The 16679-nt window shown below is 66.3% G+C and overlaps 3 protein-coding genes across 11 annotated transcripts; 2 read left to right on the top strand and 1 right to left on the bottom strand.

The window, feature by feature from the left end:
- Positions 1-4: 4 nt before the first annotated feature.
- On the bottom strand, positions 5-3487 carry LOC135976392 (polyglutamine-binding protein 1-like). Of its 5 annotated transcripts, none has more exons than XM_065571745.1 (7): positions 3378-3487; positions 2825-2906; positions 1352-1463; positions 1129-1238; positions 802-954; positions 440-500; positions 5-210 (listed from the first exon to the last, which is right to left on the bottom strand). In XM_065571745.1, exons 1-7 carry the CDS (start codon positions 3414-3416, stop codon positions 54-56), a joined length of 714 nt encoding a protein of 237 aa, XP_065427817.1. In that variant the 5' UTR covers positions 3417-3487; the 3' UTR covers positions 5-53. The 5 variants fall into 5 exon arrangements, with proteins under 5 accessions (XP_065427817.1, XP_065427819.1, XP_065427818.1 ...); XM_065571747.1 differs by having other exon boundaries at positions 3330-3380; XM_065571746.1 differs by lacking the exon at positions 3378-3487 and adding an exon at positions 3267-3364.
- Positions 3488-3758: 271 nt separating this feature from the next.
- Positions 3759-7942, top strand: LOC135976393 (mitochondrial import inner membrane translocase subunit Tim17-B-like). Its single transcript, XM_065571750.1, is given in 7 exon segments — positions 3759-3913; positions 4950-5049; positions 5256-5319; positions 5410-5538; positions 5635-5729; positions 5731-5746; positions 6933-7942. Coding segments are annotated over 7 exon segments (519 nt in total). The 5' UTR covers positions 3759-3887; the 3' UTR covers positions 7022-7942.
- Positions 7943-9671: 1729 nt separating this feature from the next.
- LOC135976310 (cyclin-dependent kinase 20-like) lies at positions 9672-15849 on the top strand. 5 transcript variants are annotated; one of them, XM_065571369.1, is made up of 9 exons: positions 9672-9807; positions 10526-10627; positions 10774-10887; positions 12147-12335; positions 12681-12802; positions 13224-13286; positions 14068-14191; positions 14872-15027; positions 15280-15849. In XM_065571369.1, the coding sequence occupies exons 1-9, from the start codon at positions 9730-9732 to the stop codon at positions 15460-15462; spliced, it is 1131 nt and encodes a 376-aa protein (XP_065427441.1). In that variant the 5' UTR covers positions 9672-9729; the 3' UTR covers positions 15463-15849. The 5 variants fall into 5 exon arrangements, with proteins under 5 accessions (XP_065427441.1, XP_065427440.1, XP_065427444.1 ...); XM_065571368.1 differs by lacking the exon at positions 9672-9807 and adding an exon at positions 10088-10224; XM_065571370.1 differs by lacking the exon at positions 9672-9807 and adding an exon at positions 10247-10401.
- Positions 15850-16679: the final 830 nt, after the last annotated feature.

Raw genomic sequence — 16679 nt, 5'->3', positions numbered from 1 at the left:
CCCATTGCATCGCTCCAGGTTTATTACAAAGGTGGGGGTTGGGGGGGCGGGGGTCAGTCCTGCTGCTTGGCGCGGGAGGCCTCGGCGTTGGCCCGCAGCACGGCGCCGGGGCTGGGGTACGGGCGCTGCTGGAACAGGGGCCCCGCCGCCGTCGTGTCGGCCCCCGTCTTCGCCTCGTTGCGCTTCGGCAGCCCTGTCGACCACGTGCCCCTGCGGGGGGGGGGGGGGGGGGGTGTCAGCGCAACAGCCCTCTGAGTAGGCCCCGCCCACCGCCCCAGACTCCTCCCCCACCTAGACCCCACCCACACAGACCACCGCACCAAACTCCTTCCCCTCAGTAACCCCCTCCCCTGCTCCCTCACCCAGTCCCTGCCGCTCCCTCTCCAGCACCCCCCAAGCCACACCGGGGGGGGGGGGGGGAGGGGCACCAGGCTCTCACCGTGGGGCGTCTGAGTAGGCGCTGGGGTCCATGGGGTCCAGCTCCTCGTCCTTGCGGCTGCCTGGGGAGGGAAAGGCGGGGGGGGGGGAAGAGACCCTGCTCAGTTGAGTGCTCCCCCAAATCCTCCCCCCAAGTCCAGCTACACCCCCCTCCCCCCAGGTACTAATTCACCCCCTTCTCCTCTCCACTCATCCCTCTTCGTCCCCCATGTCTCTGCTCCCCACAGCCACCCTGCCCTGGGCTCATCCCCACCCTCTCCAGGATGCCATGAGCACCCCCATCCTTCATCCTCCTCCCCCCCCCCACATTGGCTTGGATCCAGCAGCACCCCCAACTCCTCATCTCTGCACCCCCCCACGCACTTTTCTTGCTCTTGGGATACGGCGCCAGCTCTTCCCGGCGATGGTAACGCCGCTCCTTCACCTCCTCACGCTCCGGCTTCTCATAGGGGCGCTCCGGCTTCTCATAGGGGCGCTCCAGCTTCTCATAGGGGCGCTCCGGCTTCTCGTCAGCCTCTGGGGGAGACACACAGACTTCTCCTGACGGAACCCCGGCATCCGGGCCCCTCCACGCTGCCCCAGTCTAAGCCACTAGACCCCATGCCCTGCCCAGCGCTGGGATAGAAGCCCAGGAGTCCTGAATCCCAGCCCCTTCCCCTGCCCCAACTAACGCCATTCCCCTCCCATTACCTAGGCTGTTTTTCAACTTCTTCGCTGCTTTGGTGATGATGGAGCTGGGGTCGTTAGGAGACAGCCAGGAGACCAGGTCATTCTCCATGTTCCAGTAATAGGGGAGACCGCTGGAGGGCAGGGGGAGACACAGAGTTATAGCACGCTGAGATGCAGTCAGCTCTGGGGTGGGGCAGCTGGGGAACAGCCGCACATAACGCCGCACAGGCACGCTCTCTCTTACCAGATGGGGTCGAACACTTTATACCAGTTGGGCGGCAAGTTCTCGATTCTGGTGGCTTCGTAATCCACATGGTCGTCATCGTAATCTTCCGCGATGACCTCCTCCTCGGGCTCTAAGGACAGCGTGGGTCAGAGAACCGACTGCGCAGAACCCTGCCCCCCAGCGCCCGGCCCGCCGGGGGAGAGCGCCCCCCGCCCTGCCCCCCAGCGCCCGGCCCGCCAGGGGAGAGCGCCCCCCCGCCCTGCCCTGCCCCCCCAGCGCCCGGCCCGCCGGGGGAGAGCGCCCCCCTGCCCTGCCCCCCCAGCGCCCGGCCCGCCGGGGGAGAGCGCCCCCCTGCCCTGCCCCCCAGCGCCCGGCCCGCCGGGGGAGAGCGCCCCCCTGCCCTGCCCCCCAGCGCCCGGCCCGCCGGGGGAGAGCGCCCCCCTGCCCTGCCCCCCAGCGCCCGGCCCGCCGGGGGAGAGCGCCCCCTGCCCTGCCCCCCCAGCGCCCGGCCCGCCGGGGGAGAGCGCCCCCCTGCCCTGCCCCCCAGCGCCCGGCCCGCCGGGGGAGAGCGCCCCCCTGCCCTGCCCCCCAGCGCCCGGCCCGCCGGGGGAGAGCGCCCCCTGCCCTGCCCCCCCAGCGCCCGGCCCGCCGGGGGAGAGCGCCCCCCGCCCGGCCCTGCCCCCCCCAGCGCCCGGCCCGCCGGGGGAGAGCGCCCCCCGCCCGGCCCTGCCCCCCCCAGCGCCCGGCCCGCCGGGGGAGAGCGCCCCCCTGCCCTGTCCCCCCAGCGCCCGGCCCGCCGGGGGAGAGCGCCCCCCTGCCCTGCCCCCCAGCGCCCGGCCCGCCGGGGGAGAGCGCCCCCCTGCCCTGCCCCCCAGCGCCCGGCCCGCCGGGGGAGAGCGCCCCCCTGCCCTGCCCCCCAGCGCCCGGCCCGCCGGGGGAGAGCGCCCCCCTGCCCTGCCCCCCAGCGCCCGGCCCGCCGGGGGAGAGCGCCCCCCTGCCCTGCCCCCCAGCGCCCGGCCCGCCGGGGGAGAGCGCCCCCCTGCCCTGCCCCCCAGCGCCCGGCCCGCCGGGGGAGAGCGCCCCCTGCCCTGCCCCCCCAGCGCCCGGCCCGCCGGGGGAGAGTGCCCCCCGCCCGGCCCTGCCCCCCCCAGCGCCCGGCCCGCCGGGGGAGAGCGCCCCCCCTGCCCTGTCCCCCCAGCGCCCGGCCCGCCGGGGGAGAGCGCCCCCCTGCCCTGCCCCCCAGCGCCCGGCCCGCCGGGGGAGAGCGCCCCCCTGCCCTGCCCCCCAGCGCCCGGCCCGCCGGGGGAGAGCGCCCCCCTGCCCTGCCCCCCAGCACCCGGCCCGCCGGGGGAGAGCGCCCCCCTGCCCTGCCCCCCAGCGCCCGGCCCGCCGGGGGAGAGCGCCCCCCTGCCCTGCCCCCCCCATCGCCCGGCCCGCCGGGGGAGAGCGGCCCCCGCCCTGCCCCCCCAGGCCCGGGTGTCTCGCACGCACCAGGCTCCACGTGCTTGAGGAGGCCTCTCTTGGCCAGGCGGGACTGAAGCGCCACCGGCAGCGGCATCTGGAGCGGCGGAACCTGGTGGGGGGGGGAGGAGCGTCAGCTGGGGGGGGGTGCGGGGCCCCCGCGTCCCACATCCCCCGGGGGGGGCGGCCCCTCCCCCCTGGGGCTCCTCCTCCTCCGCCCCTCCCCCCTAGGGCCCCCTCCGCCCCTCGGGCCCCCCCCCCTCCTGGGGCTCCTCCTCCTCCCCTCCGCCCCTGGGGCCCCCTCCTCGCCCCCCTCCGCCCCTCCCCCCTGGGGCTCCTCCTCCACCGCCCCTCCCTCCTGGGACCCCCCCGGACCCCCTCCTCCGCCTGGGGCTCCCGCCCCCCTCAGCCCCTCCCGCCTCGGGCCCCCTCCTGGGGCTCCCCCCGCCCCGCCCCCCGGGCTCCCCCCCACCAGTCTCCGTCCGGCCCCCCCGCTCTCCAGGCTGCACCTAGAGCCCCCCCTGCAGCCACGCACGTGACGCACTCGGGCCAGTCAGCGCCCTCCCCTGCCCCTCTCGCTCACCTGATCCCGCGGGCAACTTGCCCCCGCCCCCAGGCCCATGTGACCGGCTCCTGCCAATGGGAGGGAGGAAGGCGGGGCTGTCCAGCTCTCCTTTTCCGGCTGACCAATCAGAAGAACAGAGCAGAGGGTCCCGCACCCCCCCAGCTGACGCTCCCCCCCCCCCACACAACCAATCAGAGCGAAGACCGCATAATCACGTGGGACCCAGGAGCCTGTGAGAAGGGGCAACATACGTCACGTGCTCGCAGAAGAGCCAATAGGGAGGCGGAATCCCCTCCTCACGTGCTCGCAGGGCCGGACAAGAGGGGGGGTCTCCCCCGCCACGTGACTCCAACTGACCAATGAGAGATTGGATACACCTCCTGGCGCCTTTATGTGACGTGTCGGGGGGCAAACACACGTGATCCCAGCTGCCCAATAAGAGGCCGCGGGAGTCAGCTGCTACGTCAGGGACGGGACAAGGGGGCAGAGCGTTTCACCCACGTGACCGCGCGGTCGCCGTTTGGAGCCATGGAGGAATATGCCCGGGAGCCCTGGTGAGCGGCCGGGGCCCGCCTCCCCCCGCGCGGGGCGCTTGGTACCGCCCGGCGGGCGAGTCCATTGGGAGGGGAATTGGTCTCTCCCCCCCCCCCCCCCATGGCAGGGGCCTGTGGGCCGCTCCATTAGGTGGGGGAGGTGACCGGTGGGTTCAGAGCGGAGTCTCCCCCCCCCCTCCCCCCCGTGTTTGGTCCCTTGGTAGCTGCCAGCCTATGGGTGGGCGAGTCCATTGGAGGAGTAGTGGAGGGGGAGGGACCCCTTGTCTATCGCCCCTTTCTCCTGGAATGGATTCACCCAACTCCCCTCTCCCAGTAGCGCCCCCTTTCGGGAATGGATTTGCCCAGCCCTCCCCCCGCCAACCTCCCTGCAATGGATCCACCCGTTCCCGTCCTTCGCCCCTTTCCCCGTCTCGGCGGCTCCGGGGGGAGGAACCATTATAGGGGTGGGTGGGCTCTCGAGAACCTTTACACCCCTATTCATGGTCACTTGGTATGTCCCAGCTCTTTGGTGTCTATGGGCGGGCGAGTTCATTGGGGGGAGAAATGGGGGGGCAGAAGGAATGGACCTTCTCTTCTCCCCCCCCCCCCGTCCTCTCATAGGCTCCATGGGCTGGGAGATACCAAGTCACTAAAGCAGGGAGGGTTGGGAAATACCAAGAGCACAAGAATGGAAGGTGTGTTTGTACCACGTGGTATTCCCGGGGGGGGGGGGGGGGATTATTATTGTAGGGTCTCTTCTCGCTGGTGGCATGGCGGGGGAGGGGACGGGATGTGTGAGACTAGGTTGGCGCTGGCTGGGAGGGGTTGTTGTAGGGTTTGGCTCGCTGCCGGTCCGTGGGTGGGGGAGTTATTTCCCGTAGGGTGGGTCGTCCCGGGCCTGGGGCGGGGGGGGCACTATCCTGGGGTTGCGCTTGAGGGGTTGGCAGGGATCTGTTGTGGTAGGGTTCCCACCCTCGGCTTGTTGTAGGTTTGCTCCTGGGTTTGTTTATTGTAGGGTCTCCTGACCTGGCTAACCACCTCCCTTCTCCTCCTCCAGCCCATGGCGCATCGTGGACGACTGCGGCGGCGCCTTCACCATGGGGATGATCGGTGGGGGGGTCTTCCAGGCCGTCAAGGGCTTCCGGAACGCCCCCATGGTGAGTCCAGCCCCTGACACCCCTCCGTCGCCAGCTGGACCCAGGCCCCAGATACTGTTGGTCTGATTCCCGTCTTGCTGATGGCGCTGGGCCCTTCTGGCTGGGGTGGCTCCCCGCTGACCCTGATCGCTACGGGGAGAAGGGGGGCCCGGTGGGGGCCGGGTGGCATCTCACCCCCACTGTTCCTCTGCTGCTCTTCCTCCTAGGGCATCCGACACCGGTTCAAAGGGAGCGTCAGTGCCATCCGCATCAGAGCGCCGCAGATCGGAGGTGAGGGGGGCTGTGTAGTGTGCGGGGGGAGGCGGGCAGTGTGGGGAGGGGGCCAAGGTGTATCTAATCGCTGCTCCCTCCTTTCCCCAGGTAGCTTTGCTGTCTGGGGGGGCCTTTTCTCCACCATCGACTGCGGCCTGGTGAAGATGAGGGGGAAGGAAGATCCCTGGAACTCGATCACCAGTGGGGCCCTCACAGGGGCCGTGCTCGCCTCCCGCAGTGAGTGCCCTGTGCAGCACCCCCTGCCGGCCCCCCGCCTCCTCACACCCCCTGCCAGGCGCTCCATCTCTTTAATTCATCTCTTCTTCTCCCCAGGTGGCCCGTTAGCCATGGTCGGCTCAGCCATGATGGGGGGCATTTTACTGGCCTTGATAGAAGGAGTCGGGATCTTACTCACCAGATACACGGCCACAGCAATTCCAGAACTGTAAGCAGTGCCCGGGGCTGGGCTGGCAGGGGCTGCGGGTCGGGAGTGGGGGGCGCCGGCAGAGCTGGGGGGGAGGGGGGCAGGGCTGGGCTAGCAGGGGCTGCGGGTCAGGAGTGAGGCGCGCTGGGGGGGAGGGGGGCAGGGCTGGGCTAGCAGGGGGCTGTGGGTCGGGAGTGAGGCGCGCTGGGGGGGAGGGGGGCAGGGCTGGGCTAGCAGGGGGCTGTGGGTCGGGAGTGAGGAGCGCTGGGGGAGAGGGGGGCAGGGCTGGGCTAGCAGGGGGCTGTGGGTCGGGAGTGAGGCGCGCTGGGGGGGAGGGGGCAGGGCTGGGCTAGCAGGGGGCTGTGGGTCGGGAGTGAGGAGCGCTGGGGGAGAGGGGTGCAGGGCTGGGCTAGCAGGGGGCTGCGGGTCGGGAGTGAGGGGCACCGGTAGGGCTGGGCTAGCAGGGGGCTGCGAGTCGGGAGTGAGGAGCACTGGGGGGGCGGGCCCAGGGCTAGCAGGGGGCTGCGGGTCGGGAGTGAGGAGCGCTGGGGGGGCGGGCCCAGGGCTAGCAGGGGGCTGCGAGTCGGGAGTGAGGCGCGCTGTGGGGGCGGGCCCAGGGCTAGCAGGGGGCTGTGGGTCGGGAGTGAGGCGCGCTGGGGGGGGCGGGCCCAGGGCTAGCAGGGGGCTGCGGGTCGGGAGTGAGGCGCGCTGGGGGGAGGGGGGCAGGGCTGGGCTAGCAGGGGGCTGTGGGTCGGGAGTGAGGCGCGCTGGGGGGAGGGGGGCAGGGCTGGGCTAGCAGGGGGCTGCGGGGCGGGAGTGAGGAGCGCTGGGGGGAGGGGGGCAGGGCTGGGCTAGCAGGGGGCTGTGGGTCGGGAGTGAGGGGCGCCGGTAGGGCTGGGCTAGCAGGGGGCTGTGGGTCGGGAGTGAGGCGCGCTGGGGGGGGCGGGCCCAGGGCTAGCAGGGGGCTGCGGGTCGGGAGTGAGGCGCGCTGGGGGGGAGGGGGGCAGGGCTGGGCTAGCAGGGGCTGTGGGTCGGGAGTGAGGCCCGCTGCGGGGGGGGCGGGCCCAGGGCTAGCAGGGGGCTGTGGATCATTTCTACGCTGGTCAGGCTGTCCCCGTGTGGTGTTGTGGGGCTGTTGCCCAGCCCCCCTGCCCAGAGGTGGCTGCATCTCTGCTTTCTGACTAGTTATTTTCTCCCCCCTCCCCAGCTAACCCGTTCGGTGAAGACCCCAGTCAGTTGTCCCTGAAGGACAGCCCCACGCCTCCAGGATACCCGGGCTACGGACAATATCAATGAAGCTGCTTTGTACGTGGGGGTCCCCTCTGTTTCTTTTTGGGGGGGGCAGCTGCAGCTGCTAATTCGCCCCCCCCTTGCCGGCGCTCAGGATGTGATTCCAGCCACTGGTCCCCCCAGTTCTTGGATTCTCCCCCTGGAGGCGACGCTGAATAGGCCTGTTTCCCTCTCTGGAGGAGGGAGGGGTTTGCTGGGAGCCCCTCTAAATCTGCGTATTTGGGGGGGGGGCTGGGGACTATGGGTCAGGGGATTGCTCTGTATTTCCTAGTACGTTGGGGGATGGGCTGTGGGGGTTGTTGGACTACAGGATAAATTGGGGTGGGGGTTGGCATCTTCTCCTTTCTGGAGCTCACCCCCCCATTCTGTTTGAGGGTGCCTCCATTTCCAGCTTAGAAATGGAGTTCAATACACCCCTGAAAGGGCAAGTGGTGGCTGTATCACCTCTTTTAGCTTGGGTGAAATTCAGGGGGGCTGCAGGGTTATAGATGAGGGGGTGCTCCTGGCCCTGTGGTGGGGGTGCCTGTCTTTTTGCAGCACCCTAAAACTACTTGTGACATGGTGCCTCGTTCTGAGTGGCTTCCCCTGCTCTTGAGACGGGGGGCTGGGAGGGAGGCATCTCTTGGAATGGAGTTAGGTGGGGCCTCTTGAAATCGGTATGACATACGACAGTACATCCATGGACTATGCTTCCCATCTTGCCTGGCTGTGACCCCCCCCAAAGGGTGTGATCCCCATTTTCATAACCAGTGAATCCTGCTGTCCCCCAATCCACCTGGGAAACCCCACCTTGGTGTGTATCCCCAACCTGTCCCAATTAAGGTTACATCCCCCTGCTCTCAGCCCCCTGAAATCCCCAGTTCTGAGCCCAATTTCACCTCTTTTATTGTTTGTATTTAAAGATGTTTTTAAAGGTGTGTGACTTGCTGGTGTGTCCGAGTGTTTAATGATCTGCCTGCCACTGGGGGTACTGTGTTGCACGGAGGGGAGTGGGGACTGGTGTGTGTAGTGGTGGGTCTGGGGGGCAGGGTCTAGTGATTGTGGGGGGGACGATCCTGTTTGTTTTCAGCAGCTTCAATGCTCTGGGGTTAAATGAACTGAGAATCGCCCTTGGTGCGAGCAGTATAGGGGATCTGCACCAGATGGCTGATGGAGGAGTGTCAGAGATTGGACCTCCCCTCTTCGAGGAGGGGGCTATACGGCCGGAGCGAGAGAGACCCACTGCCCGCTCTCTCAGACCTATGCAAGCTGGCCCTGCTTTTAAGTGTTTGTACTCGGCTCAGACAAAAGGTCCCTTTGCAGAGAGAGGGAAACTGAGGCAGGGCAAGAGGTGTGGCTGGTGCAGAACAGAGGGCTGAGCGCTGGTAGCCTGACTCGCCGGCCCAGGGGTTAACCTGTGCTCCTACCTCATACTGTCACCGCCCACCTACGCTCACTCCTACAGACCCCCTTCAAATTCATCTCCACCCTTTCCTGGGCTTCATTCGCTTGAGACTCATTTTGCGGCGCGGCTCCTGCTTGCAGCGCCCCCAGGGCTGGTCCCTTTCAAATGCCTAAGCAGCTGTGGACAGCAGCCTGGGGGGGGGGTGAGGGTAAATGGAGGGTTACCGACACCCCCCCCCCCCAACCCTTGCAGCTGCAGTTTCAGCACCTCTGTCCCCACTTTTCTAAGAGAGAGGCTCAGAATACAGCAGTCCTCGCTCCCAGCCGCCCCTGCTTACCTCCCAGAGCCAGGGAGAGAACCCAGGAGTCCTGCCTCCCAGCCCCCCCTGCTCTAACCACCAGCCCCTCCCAGAGCCAGGGAGAGAACCCAGGAGAACCTGCTCTAACCACTAGCTTCTGGCAAGATGGCATGGATGCAAGAAGACCCCCCACACACACACCACAGCCCTGTGCCCCCTGAGGGGAGGAATGGGACCCCCGAAGGGCCGATCTTCCAGACAGACTGATGACAGGGGTGGTGGTGGTGGGGGTAACACACAGTGGGGCGGGTGCACCCAGTCCCTGGCAGGGGGCAAACGGGGACAGTGGCAAGGAGTCTGCACACCAAAGGGTTGGGGCTGGGGCGCAGGGGAGGCGGCCTGGACCCTTTGGGGCCCATGATGTGGGGGCGGGGGGGTTTCTTTACATGGGGGCAGCTCCATTTGCCCCTGGGGACTGGGAGCTCCTGGGTGAGGGGTCTGGCCCTGCCCCTTGCAAGGGGGCTTCTGGGGGTGGAACCGGGCACTAGATTGATGGGGAGGTCAGAGAATCCCAGCCCCCCCCATCCCAGAGCCAGGGAGAGAACCCAGGAGTCCTGGCTCCTAGCCCCCCCCCCCCACCGCTCTAACCACCAGCCCCTACTCCCCTCCCAGAGCCGGGAGAGAACCCAGGAGTCCTGGCTCCCAGCCCCGCCTGTTCTAATCACCAGCCCCCACTCCCCTCCCAGAGCGGGGAGAGAACCCAGGAGTCCTGGCTCCCAGCCCGCCCCCCCCCTGCTCTAACCACCAGCCCCCACTCCCCTCCCAGAGTCAGGGAGAGAACCCAGGAGTCCTGGCTCCCAGCCCCCCTGCTCTAACCCACCGGCCCCCGCTCCCCTCCCAGAGCCGGGGAGAGAACCCAGGAGTCCTGGCTCCCAGCCCCCCTGCTCTAACCACCAGCCCCCACTCCCCTCCCAGAGCGGGGAGAGAACCCAGGAGTCCGGGCTCCCAGACCCTTGTCATGTGACCAGGCCCATGCCGGCTTCGAGCAGTTCCGGGTGCGTTGCTAGGCAACTGGGCCCCGGTTGCCAGGGCGCCTGCCCGGCCTGCCAGGTACTGGGGCTGTGGGGGGAGAGGGCGGCGCGGTGCATTGTGGGACGGGGCGCCTCCCCTCTACTGGGGTGCCTCAGGAATTGGGGGGTAGCCTGCGAGGGAGCAGTGCATTGTGGGATGGGGCACCCCCAGTATCCCACAATGCACTGCGGGTACCCCTCAAATGGGGGGCATAACTTGAGAGGGAGCAGTGCATTATGGGAAGGGAAAGGGGAGCCCCCCCTCCAGTATCCCACAATGCATTGTGGGTGCCTTGGGATTGGGGGGGGGCTGTGACTTGAGAGGGAGCAGTGCATTATGGGACAAGGCACCCACCAGTATCCCACAATGCACTGCAGGTGCCCCAGAAATTGGGGGGGAGGTTGTCTGGAGCAGTGCATTGTGGGAAGGGAAAGGGGTGGTCCCCTCAGATATGGGGTGAGGAAGCAGTGGGTTATGAGATAGGATACCCCTGATATCCCACAATGCACTGTGGGTGCCTTAGGAATGGGGGTCTGGCCTGGGAGAGGCAGCAGTGCATTGTGGGATGGGGCTCCCCCAATAACCCATAGTGCATTGCAGGTGCCCCGCATTGGGGTTCCCTCAGTGTAAGGGGTGAGGAGCAGGGTATTATGGGCCAGGGCATCTCCCCCACCCCACCCCCGATATACCACAATGCCGAGTGCCCCTTTTGGGGGTGGGGGGCCCCTAACAGGATGTGAATTATTCTCTCCCACAGGTCCCAGTGCAAACCAGTCAGCCCAGCATGGACCAGTACAGCATCCTGGGCAGGATCGGGGAAGGAGCCCACGGCATCGTCTTCAAAGCCAAGAACGTAGAGGTGAGAATGTCCCCCCTCGATCTGATCCCCACAGCCAGGGCTGGGGGGCAGGCCGCCTGGGTTCTCTCCACGGCTCTGGGAGGGGAGTGGGGGCAGCGGGAGCTAGGACTCCTGGGTTCTATTCTCAGTACATCCCTGCCCCACAGACGGGGGAGACCGTGGCATTGAAGAAGGTCGCTCTGCGGAGACTGGAGGACGGGATCCCGAACCAGGCGCTGCGGGAGATCAAAGCGCTACAGGAGATTGAGGAGAATCAGCATGTGAGTGGGGGGCTGGGAGCCCGGACTCCTGGATTCTCTCCCCGCTCTGGGAGGGGAGTGGGGGCTGGAGGTTAGAGCAGGGGGGCTGGGAGCCAGGACGCCTGGGTTCTCTCCCGGCTCTGGGAGGGGAGTGGGGGCTGGAGGTTAGAGCAGGGGGGCTGGGAGCCAGGACGCCTGGGTTCTCTCCCTGGCTCTGGGAGGGGAGTAGGGGCTGGTGGGTTAGAGCAGGGGGGGCTGGGAGCCAGGACTCCTGGGTTCTCTCCCCGGCTCTGGGAGGGGAGAGGGGCTGGTGATTAGAGTGGGGGGGGCTGGGAGCCAGGACTCCTGGGTTCTCTCCCCGGCTCTGGGAGGGGAGTGGGGTCTAGTGGTTAGAGCAGGGGGGGCTGGGAGCCAGGACTCCTGGGTTCTCTCCGTGGCTCTGGGAGGGGAGTGGAGTTTAGTGGGGTCTGGGCGAGGTGACCTCTTGGGGTTCCTGCCAGCCCTACAGCACTGGGGTTCTGTGATGGCAAAGCCACAGTGTTGGGGGTCAGAAATAGAGACCCCAGGTCTATTTCTCCACATCCCCTTTCACTGCCGGGACTGCAGCTACCCTATCCTCCTGCCTCAGGGTTGCTGCCTTCTTTCTTTCTTTCTTGTTCCCCTGTTTCTTTGTTCCTTTCTCTGTATTCTTTCTTTCTCTTTCTCTACTTTTTGTTTGTTTGTTTGCCTTTCTGTCTTTTCGTTCATTCACTTCTAGAGCTGGGCAAAACAAAATCAACAGAGTGAAACTGACAAAAAATGCAGTTTTCAGGCACCAAAAATTCAGTAAATTCCACCAACACCCCCCCCCCCCCAAACACGGGGGGAGGAACCATTAAAAGGTTTTGCTGTGACCCAAATGAAATTTTGTCTGGTTTTGTTTTGTTTTTTGTTTGTTTGTTTTGGCCAGAAAAACTGAAAAAATTCAGTTAGAAACTAACCACGTTTTCCCCCTGGATGGATGGATCTTTCTTTCTTTCTTTCTTTCTTTCTTGTTGCTGATAGATACTTGGTAAGTTAAGATGCCAAGGAAGCAGAAGCCGTGAGCTATGGGTGGGTCTGGGAGATTCGGCTACGCAGGCCCGCCGAACTGCTTAGGGGCAGCAGGCACTGGGATGGGCGGGCCCATGGCTCGGACCGAAGGCAGGATACTGGGCCGATGGGCTCGTGGCTGAGACCTGGCAGGGCCGGGACACCAGGCTGGCTAGGCTCACGGCTCTGCCCTGTCTCCCCCGTCGCAGGTGGTGAAGCTGAAGGCCGTGTTCCCCCACGGCGCAGGCTTCGTGCTGGTGTTCGAGTACATGCTGTCGGACCTGGCCGAGGTGATCCGCAACGCCCAGCAGCCCCTCACGCAGGCCCAGGCGAAAGGCTACATGCTCATGTTGCTGCAGGGGGTGGCCTTCTGCCACGCCAATAACATCATGCACCGGGTGAGGCCAGCCCCCCTGCTCTAAGCACTAGGCCCCACTCCCCTCCCAGAGCTGGGGAGAGAACCCAGGCTTCCAGACTCCCAGCCCCCCCCTGCTCTAAGCACTAGGCCTCACTCCCCTCCCAGAGCTGGGGAGAGAACCCAGGCGTCTGGACTCCCAGTTCCCCTGCTCTAAGCACTAGGCCCCACTCCCCTCCCAGAGCTGGGGAGAGAACCCAGGCGTCCGGACTCCCAGCCCTGCCTGCTCTAACCACCAGCCCCCACTCCCCTCCCAGAGCCGGGGAGAGAACCCAGGAGTCCGGACTCCCAGCCCCGCCTGCTCTAACCCACTCATTGTTCCCAGCAGGATCTGAAACCAGCCAATTTACTCATCAGCTCTACGGGGCAGCTGAAGATTGCGGATTTCGGCCTCGCCAGGGTGTTCTCCAGTGACGCAGGCCGGCTCTACAGCCACCAGGTGGCCACCAGGTGAATGGGAGTGGCCGGGGTCTGGGCTGGAACCTTTGGCCACAGAACCGGGTCGATCCACGGAGCCAGGGACCAGGAATTGGGCTCCTGGCTTCTCTCCCCGGCTCTGGCAGGGGAGTGGGGAGCTAGTGGGTTAGAGCAGGGGGCTGGGAGCCAGGACTCCTGGGTTCTCTCCTCAGCTCTGGGAGGGGAGTGGGGTCTAGTGGTTAGAGCAGGGGGGACTGGGAGCCAGGACTCCTCGGTTCTCTCCTCAGCACTCGGAGGGGAGTGGGGGCTGGTGGTTAGAGCAGGGAGGGCGGGGTGCCAGGACTCCTGGGTTCTCTCCCGGCTCTGGGAGGGGAGTGGGGGCTGGTGGGATAGAGCAGGGAGATGCTAGTGGTGGGTATGGAGGTGTGTGACCGTCTCTCTGTCTCCGCATTAGGTGGTACCGTGCCCCGGAGCTCCTGTACGGTGCCCGGAAGTATGACGAAGGGGTGGATTTGTGGTGAGCTCCCCGGCCCCTCATCCCCCCATCTTTAGTCTCCCCTCCATGCTCGAGCCCCGCTATGGCTGGACAGCCGCTCGTTAGCGTGAATCCCCTCCCCCCGCTGATGTGGGGGTCCGGAACGCAGAGATCTCTGCTGGGGCCGGATTCGACTGCATACTTAATGAAGGGGTCTGGCCAAGGGAGCTTCCCTCCTTAATCCAGCCCTAGCCCTGCCCTTTTTGTCCTGCCCCATAGCCATGCTCCCCCCACATAATCATGCCGCCCAAGCCCCTTTACAGGGAGCCAGACCACAGAGCGTGGCCCTAGAGGGGGTCTCAGCCCCCACACAGCCCCTTCCCACACCTCCCAGCAGAGACGTGATAGGGCAGGTCTCACTTCTACAAGCATCCGGCTCAGGCTCTCTGCAGACTCAGGCAGCGCCCCTGTGTCCGTTACACTCAGGCAGTTCGCACTTCTGCGAGCCGTCGGCTCTTCGGGCAGGTGTCGCGCTTTGACGCTTCTCTCCCCAGGCGGGAGTCCCGGGAACTCCTGTTATTTTTTTATCCTGAAGGTCCAGCGTCTCTCGTGTGTACGTGTGTGTGTGTGGGGCCCACGACTGAGCCCTAAATGATCCCCCCCACCCCCCTTGCTGCCCGGAGGCACCTCAGGACGGTGAGGATGGCCCCGCGGACCCCGGGGACACAGTGGGATAGGGGTCAGTCATGGAGAGTCATGCCTGGGGTTCCATAGACCCCCCCACACACACCGGCCTGCTCCCCCTTTTCTGCATCCGCTTCAGGGCTGTGGGCTGCATTTTTGCTGAGCTGCTGAACAACTCGCCCCTCTTCCCCGGGGAGAACGACATCGAGCAGCTCTGCTGTGTACTCCGGGTGCTGGGGACCCCCAGCCCGCGCGTCTGGCCGGTGAGTGGGGCCGGGGTTCTCTTCCAGCTCTGGGGCTAGTGGGTAGAACAGGGGGGCTGGGAGCCAGGACTCCTGGGTTCTCTCCCCTGCTCTGGGAGGGGGTGGGGGCTGGTGGTTAGAGCAGGGGGGGCTGGGAGCCAGGACTCCTGGGTTCTCTCCCCTGCTCTGGGAGGGGAGTGGGGGCTGGTGGTTAGAGCAGGGGGGCTGGGAGCCAGGACTCCTGGGTTCTCTCCCTGGCTCTGGGAGGGGAGTGGGGGCTGGTGGTTAGAGCAGGGGGGACTGGGAGCCAGGACTCCTGGGTTCTCTCCCTGGCTCTGGGAGGGGAGTGGGGGCTGGTGGTTAGAGCAGGGGGGACTGGGAGCCAGGACTCCTGGGTTCTCTCCCCGGCTGTGGGAGGGGAGTGGGGGCTGGTAGTTAGAGCAGGGGGGCTGGGAGCCAGGACTCCTGGGTTCTCTCCCTGGCTCTGGGAGGGGAGTGGGGGCTGGTGGGTTAGAGCAGGGGGCTGGGAGCCAGGACTCCTGGGTTCTCTCCCGGCTCTGGGAGTGGAGTGGGGGCTGGTGGTTAGAGCAGGGGGGGCTGGGAGCCAGGACTCCTGGGTTCTCTCCCCGGCTCTGGGAGGGGAGTGGGGGCTGGTGGTTAGAGCAGCAGGCAGTGCTGAGACTCCAGGACTCCCATGGCAGGAGATCACGGAGCTGCCTGACTACAACAAGATCTCGTTCAAAGACAACCCGCCCATCCCGCTGGAGGAGGTGCTGCCCGACGCCCCCCCACAGGCCCTGCAGCTGCTCGAGCGCTTCCTGGTCTACCCTTCCCGGGAGCGCGTGAGGGCAGCCCAGGTAAGGGAACCCCACTGCTCTCCCAGTGCCCGGAGAGAACCCAGGAGTCCTGGCTCCCAGCCCCCCCCCCTTGCTCCAACCCACTGCACCCCACTTCCCTCCATCTCTAATCTCCCCTGGCAGTCGGGGCTGGGTGCCGAGGCTGCTGTGGGGCGGGGAGTGCAATACCTCAAGATGCCACCAGGGGGTGCCCCAGGCTCTCCCGTTGGTCAGCTGTGTCACCAGGTTAACCCTTTCTTTCCCCTTCCCCAGGCATTGCTGCATCCCTATTTCTTCACCCCCCCGCTGCCCGCCCACCACTCGGAGCTACCCATTCCCCAGCGGGGGGGCAGGACGGCCCGGCAGGGACCCCCGCACCAGCGCAACTTCCACATCGAGCGGCCCGTGGAAGAGTCTGTGGTGGACCCCGAATGGGTGGCCCCTTATGTGGTGTGAGGGTGAAGATGGGACACGGGGCCTGTCCCTTCTGGGGGGCGCCGGCTCCCACCCGGCCCCAGGGCAGGGACTGGCTGCCTCAGGGGGGCAGGGAATGGGGCAGGGGCCTGTCTTCTCTAGGGGGCGCCGGCTCCCACCCGGCCCCAGGGCGGGAACTGGCTGGCTCAGGGGGCGGGGAACGGGGCAGGGGCCTGTCCCCTCTTGGGGGGCGCCGGCTCTGATCCAGCCCTGTGGAGGGTGAAGATTGGCCCCAGTCCCCTATATAGTCCCTGTAATAGGGACCCCCAGTCTGTCCGTCCCCCCAACATCTCCCCCTCTGGTTCCTGGTGCTCTCTGGACTCTGGTGTCACTGAGTTTTGTAATTAAACGGCTTTCGTTTACTGTGAACTGACTCCCGGCCCCTTTCCTGGAATTGCCCCACCCCCTGGTCTGGTTCTGTATGTGGGAGCCAGAACTCCTGGGTTCTCACCCACCTCTGTGAGGGAAGCGGGGGCCGGTGGGTTAGAGCTGGGTGGTCTGGGAGCCCGGACGCCTGGGTTCTCTCCCTGGCTCTGGGAGGGGAGTGGGGTGTAGTGGTTAGAGCAGTGGGGGCTGGGAGCCCGGACTCCTGGTTTCTATACCCGGCTCTGGCAGAGGACTGGGGGCTAGTGGGTTAGAGTTGGGGGGCTGGGAGCCAGGACTCCTGGGTTCTCTCCCGGCTCTGGGAGGGGAGTGGGGTCTAGTGGTTAGAGCAGGGGGGCTGGGAGCCAGGACTCCTGGGTCCAGTCTTTGGCTCTGCCTCACTTGCCCGTTCTCCCGGCAGTGACAGGCGGGTGACAGCCGCCCAGCCTGAGCCGGGAGATAGCGCTATCTCTGTCGCCATGTGCCCGCCTCTGGGCTGTGCTGGCGTTGCTGGGGGGGTGGGGGGCACAAGAGCCCTCACTTTCCTGCCCTGCTCTGGCCTCGTCTCCCTCCGTTCCTGCTCCTTGGCCTGTCCTGCTCTCGCGCGCTTTCATTCTTCATGTCTCTTTCACGTCTTCCTTCCTCTCGCACGTGTCTCCCTTCCTTCAGTCACTGTCAGGCCCTGTCTTTCGCTGTCCCGCTCTCCGCCTGTCACCCTCGTTCTGTCTTTCATTAGCACCTTCTCCCGCCCGTCTGCAGCGTGATCTCTCTCCATCGTTCGTTAGCACCCTCTGGGTGACGGCCCATTGCGCCAGGCGCTGTACAGTGTCTATTAG

Source organism: Chrysemys picta, chromosome 17, assembly GCF_011386835.1.
Source record: "Chrysemys picta bellii isolate R12L10 chromosome 17, ASM1138683v2, whole genome shotgun sequence".
Classification (NCBI taxonomy): Eukaryota; Metazoa; Chordata; order Testudines; family Emydidae; genus Chrysemys; species Chrysemys picta.
The sequence above is the reverse complement of the archived record's forward strand: the minus strand, read 5'-3'. Positions and strand labels throughout refer to the sequence as shown.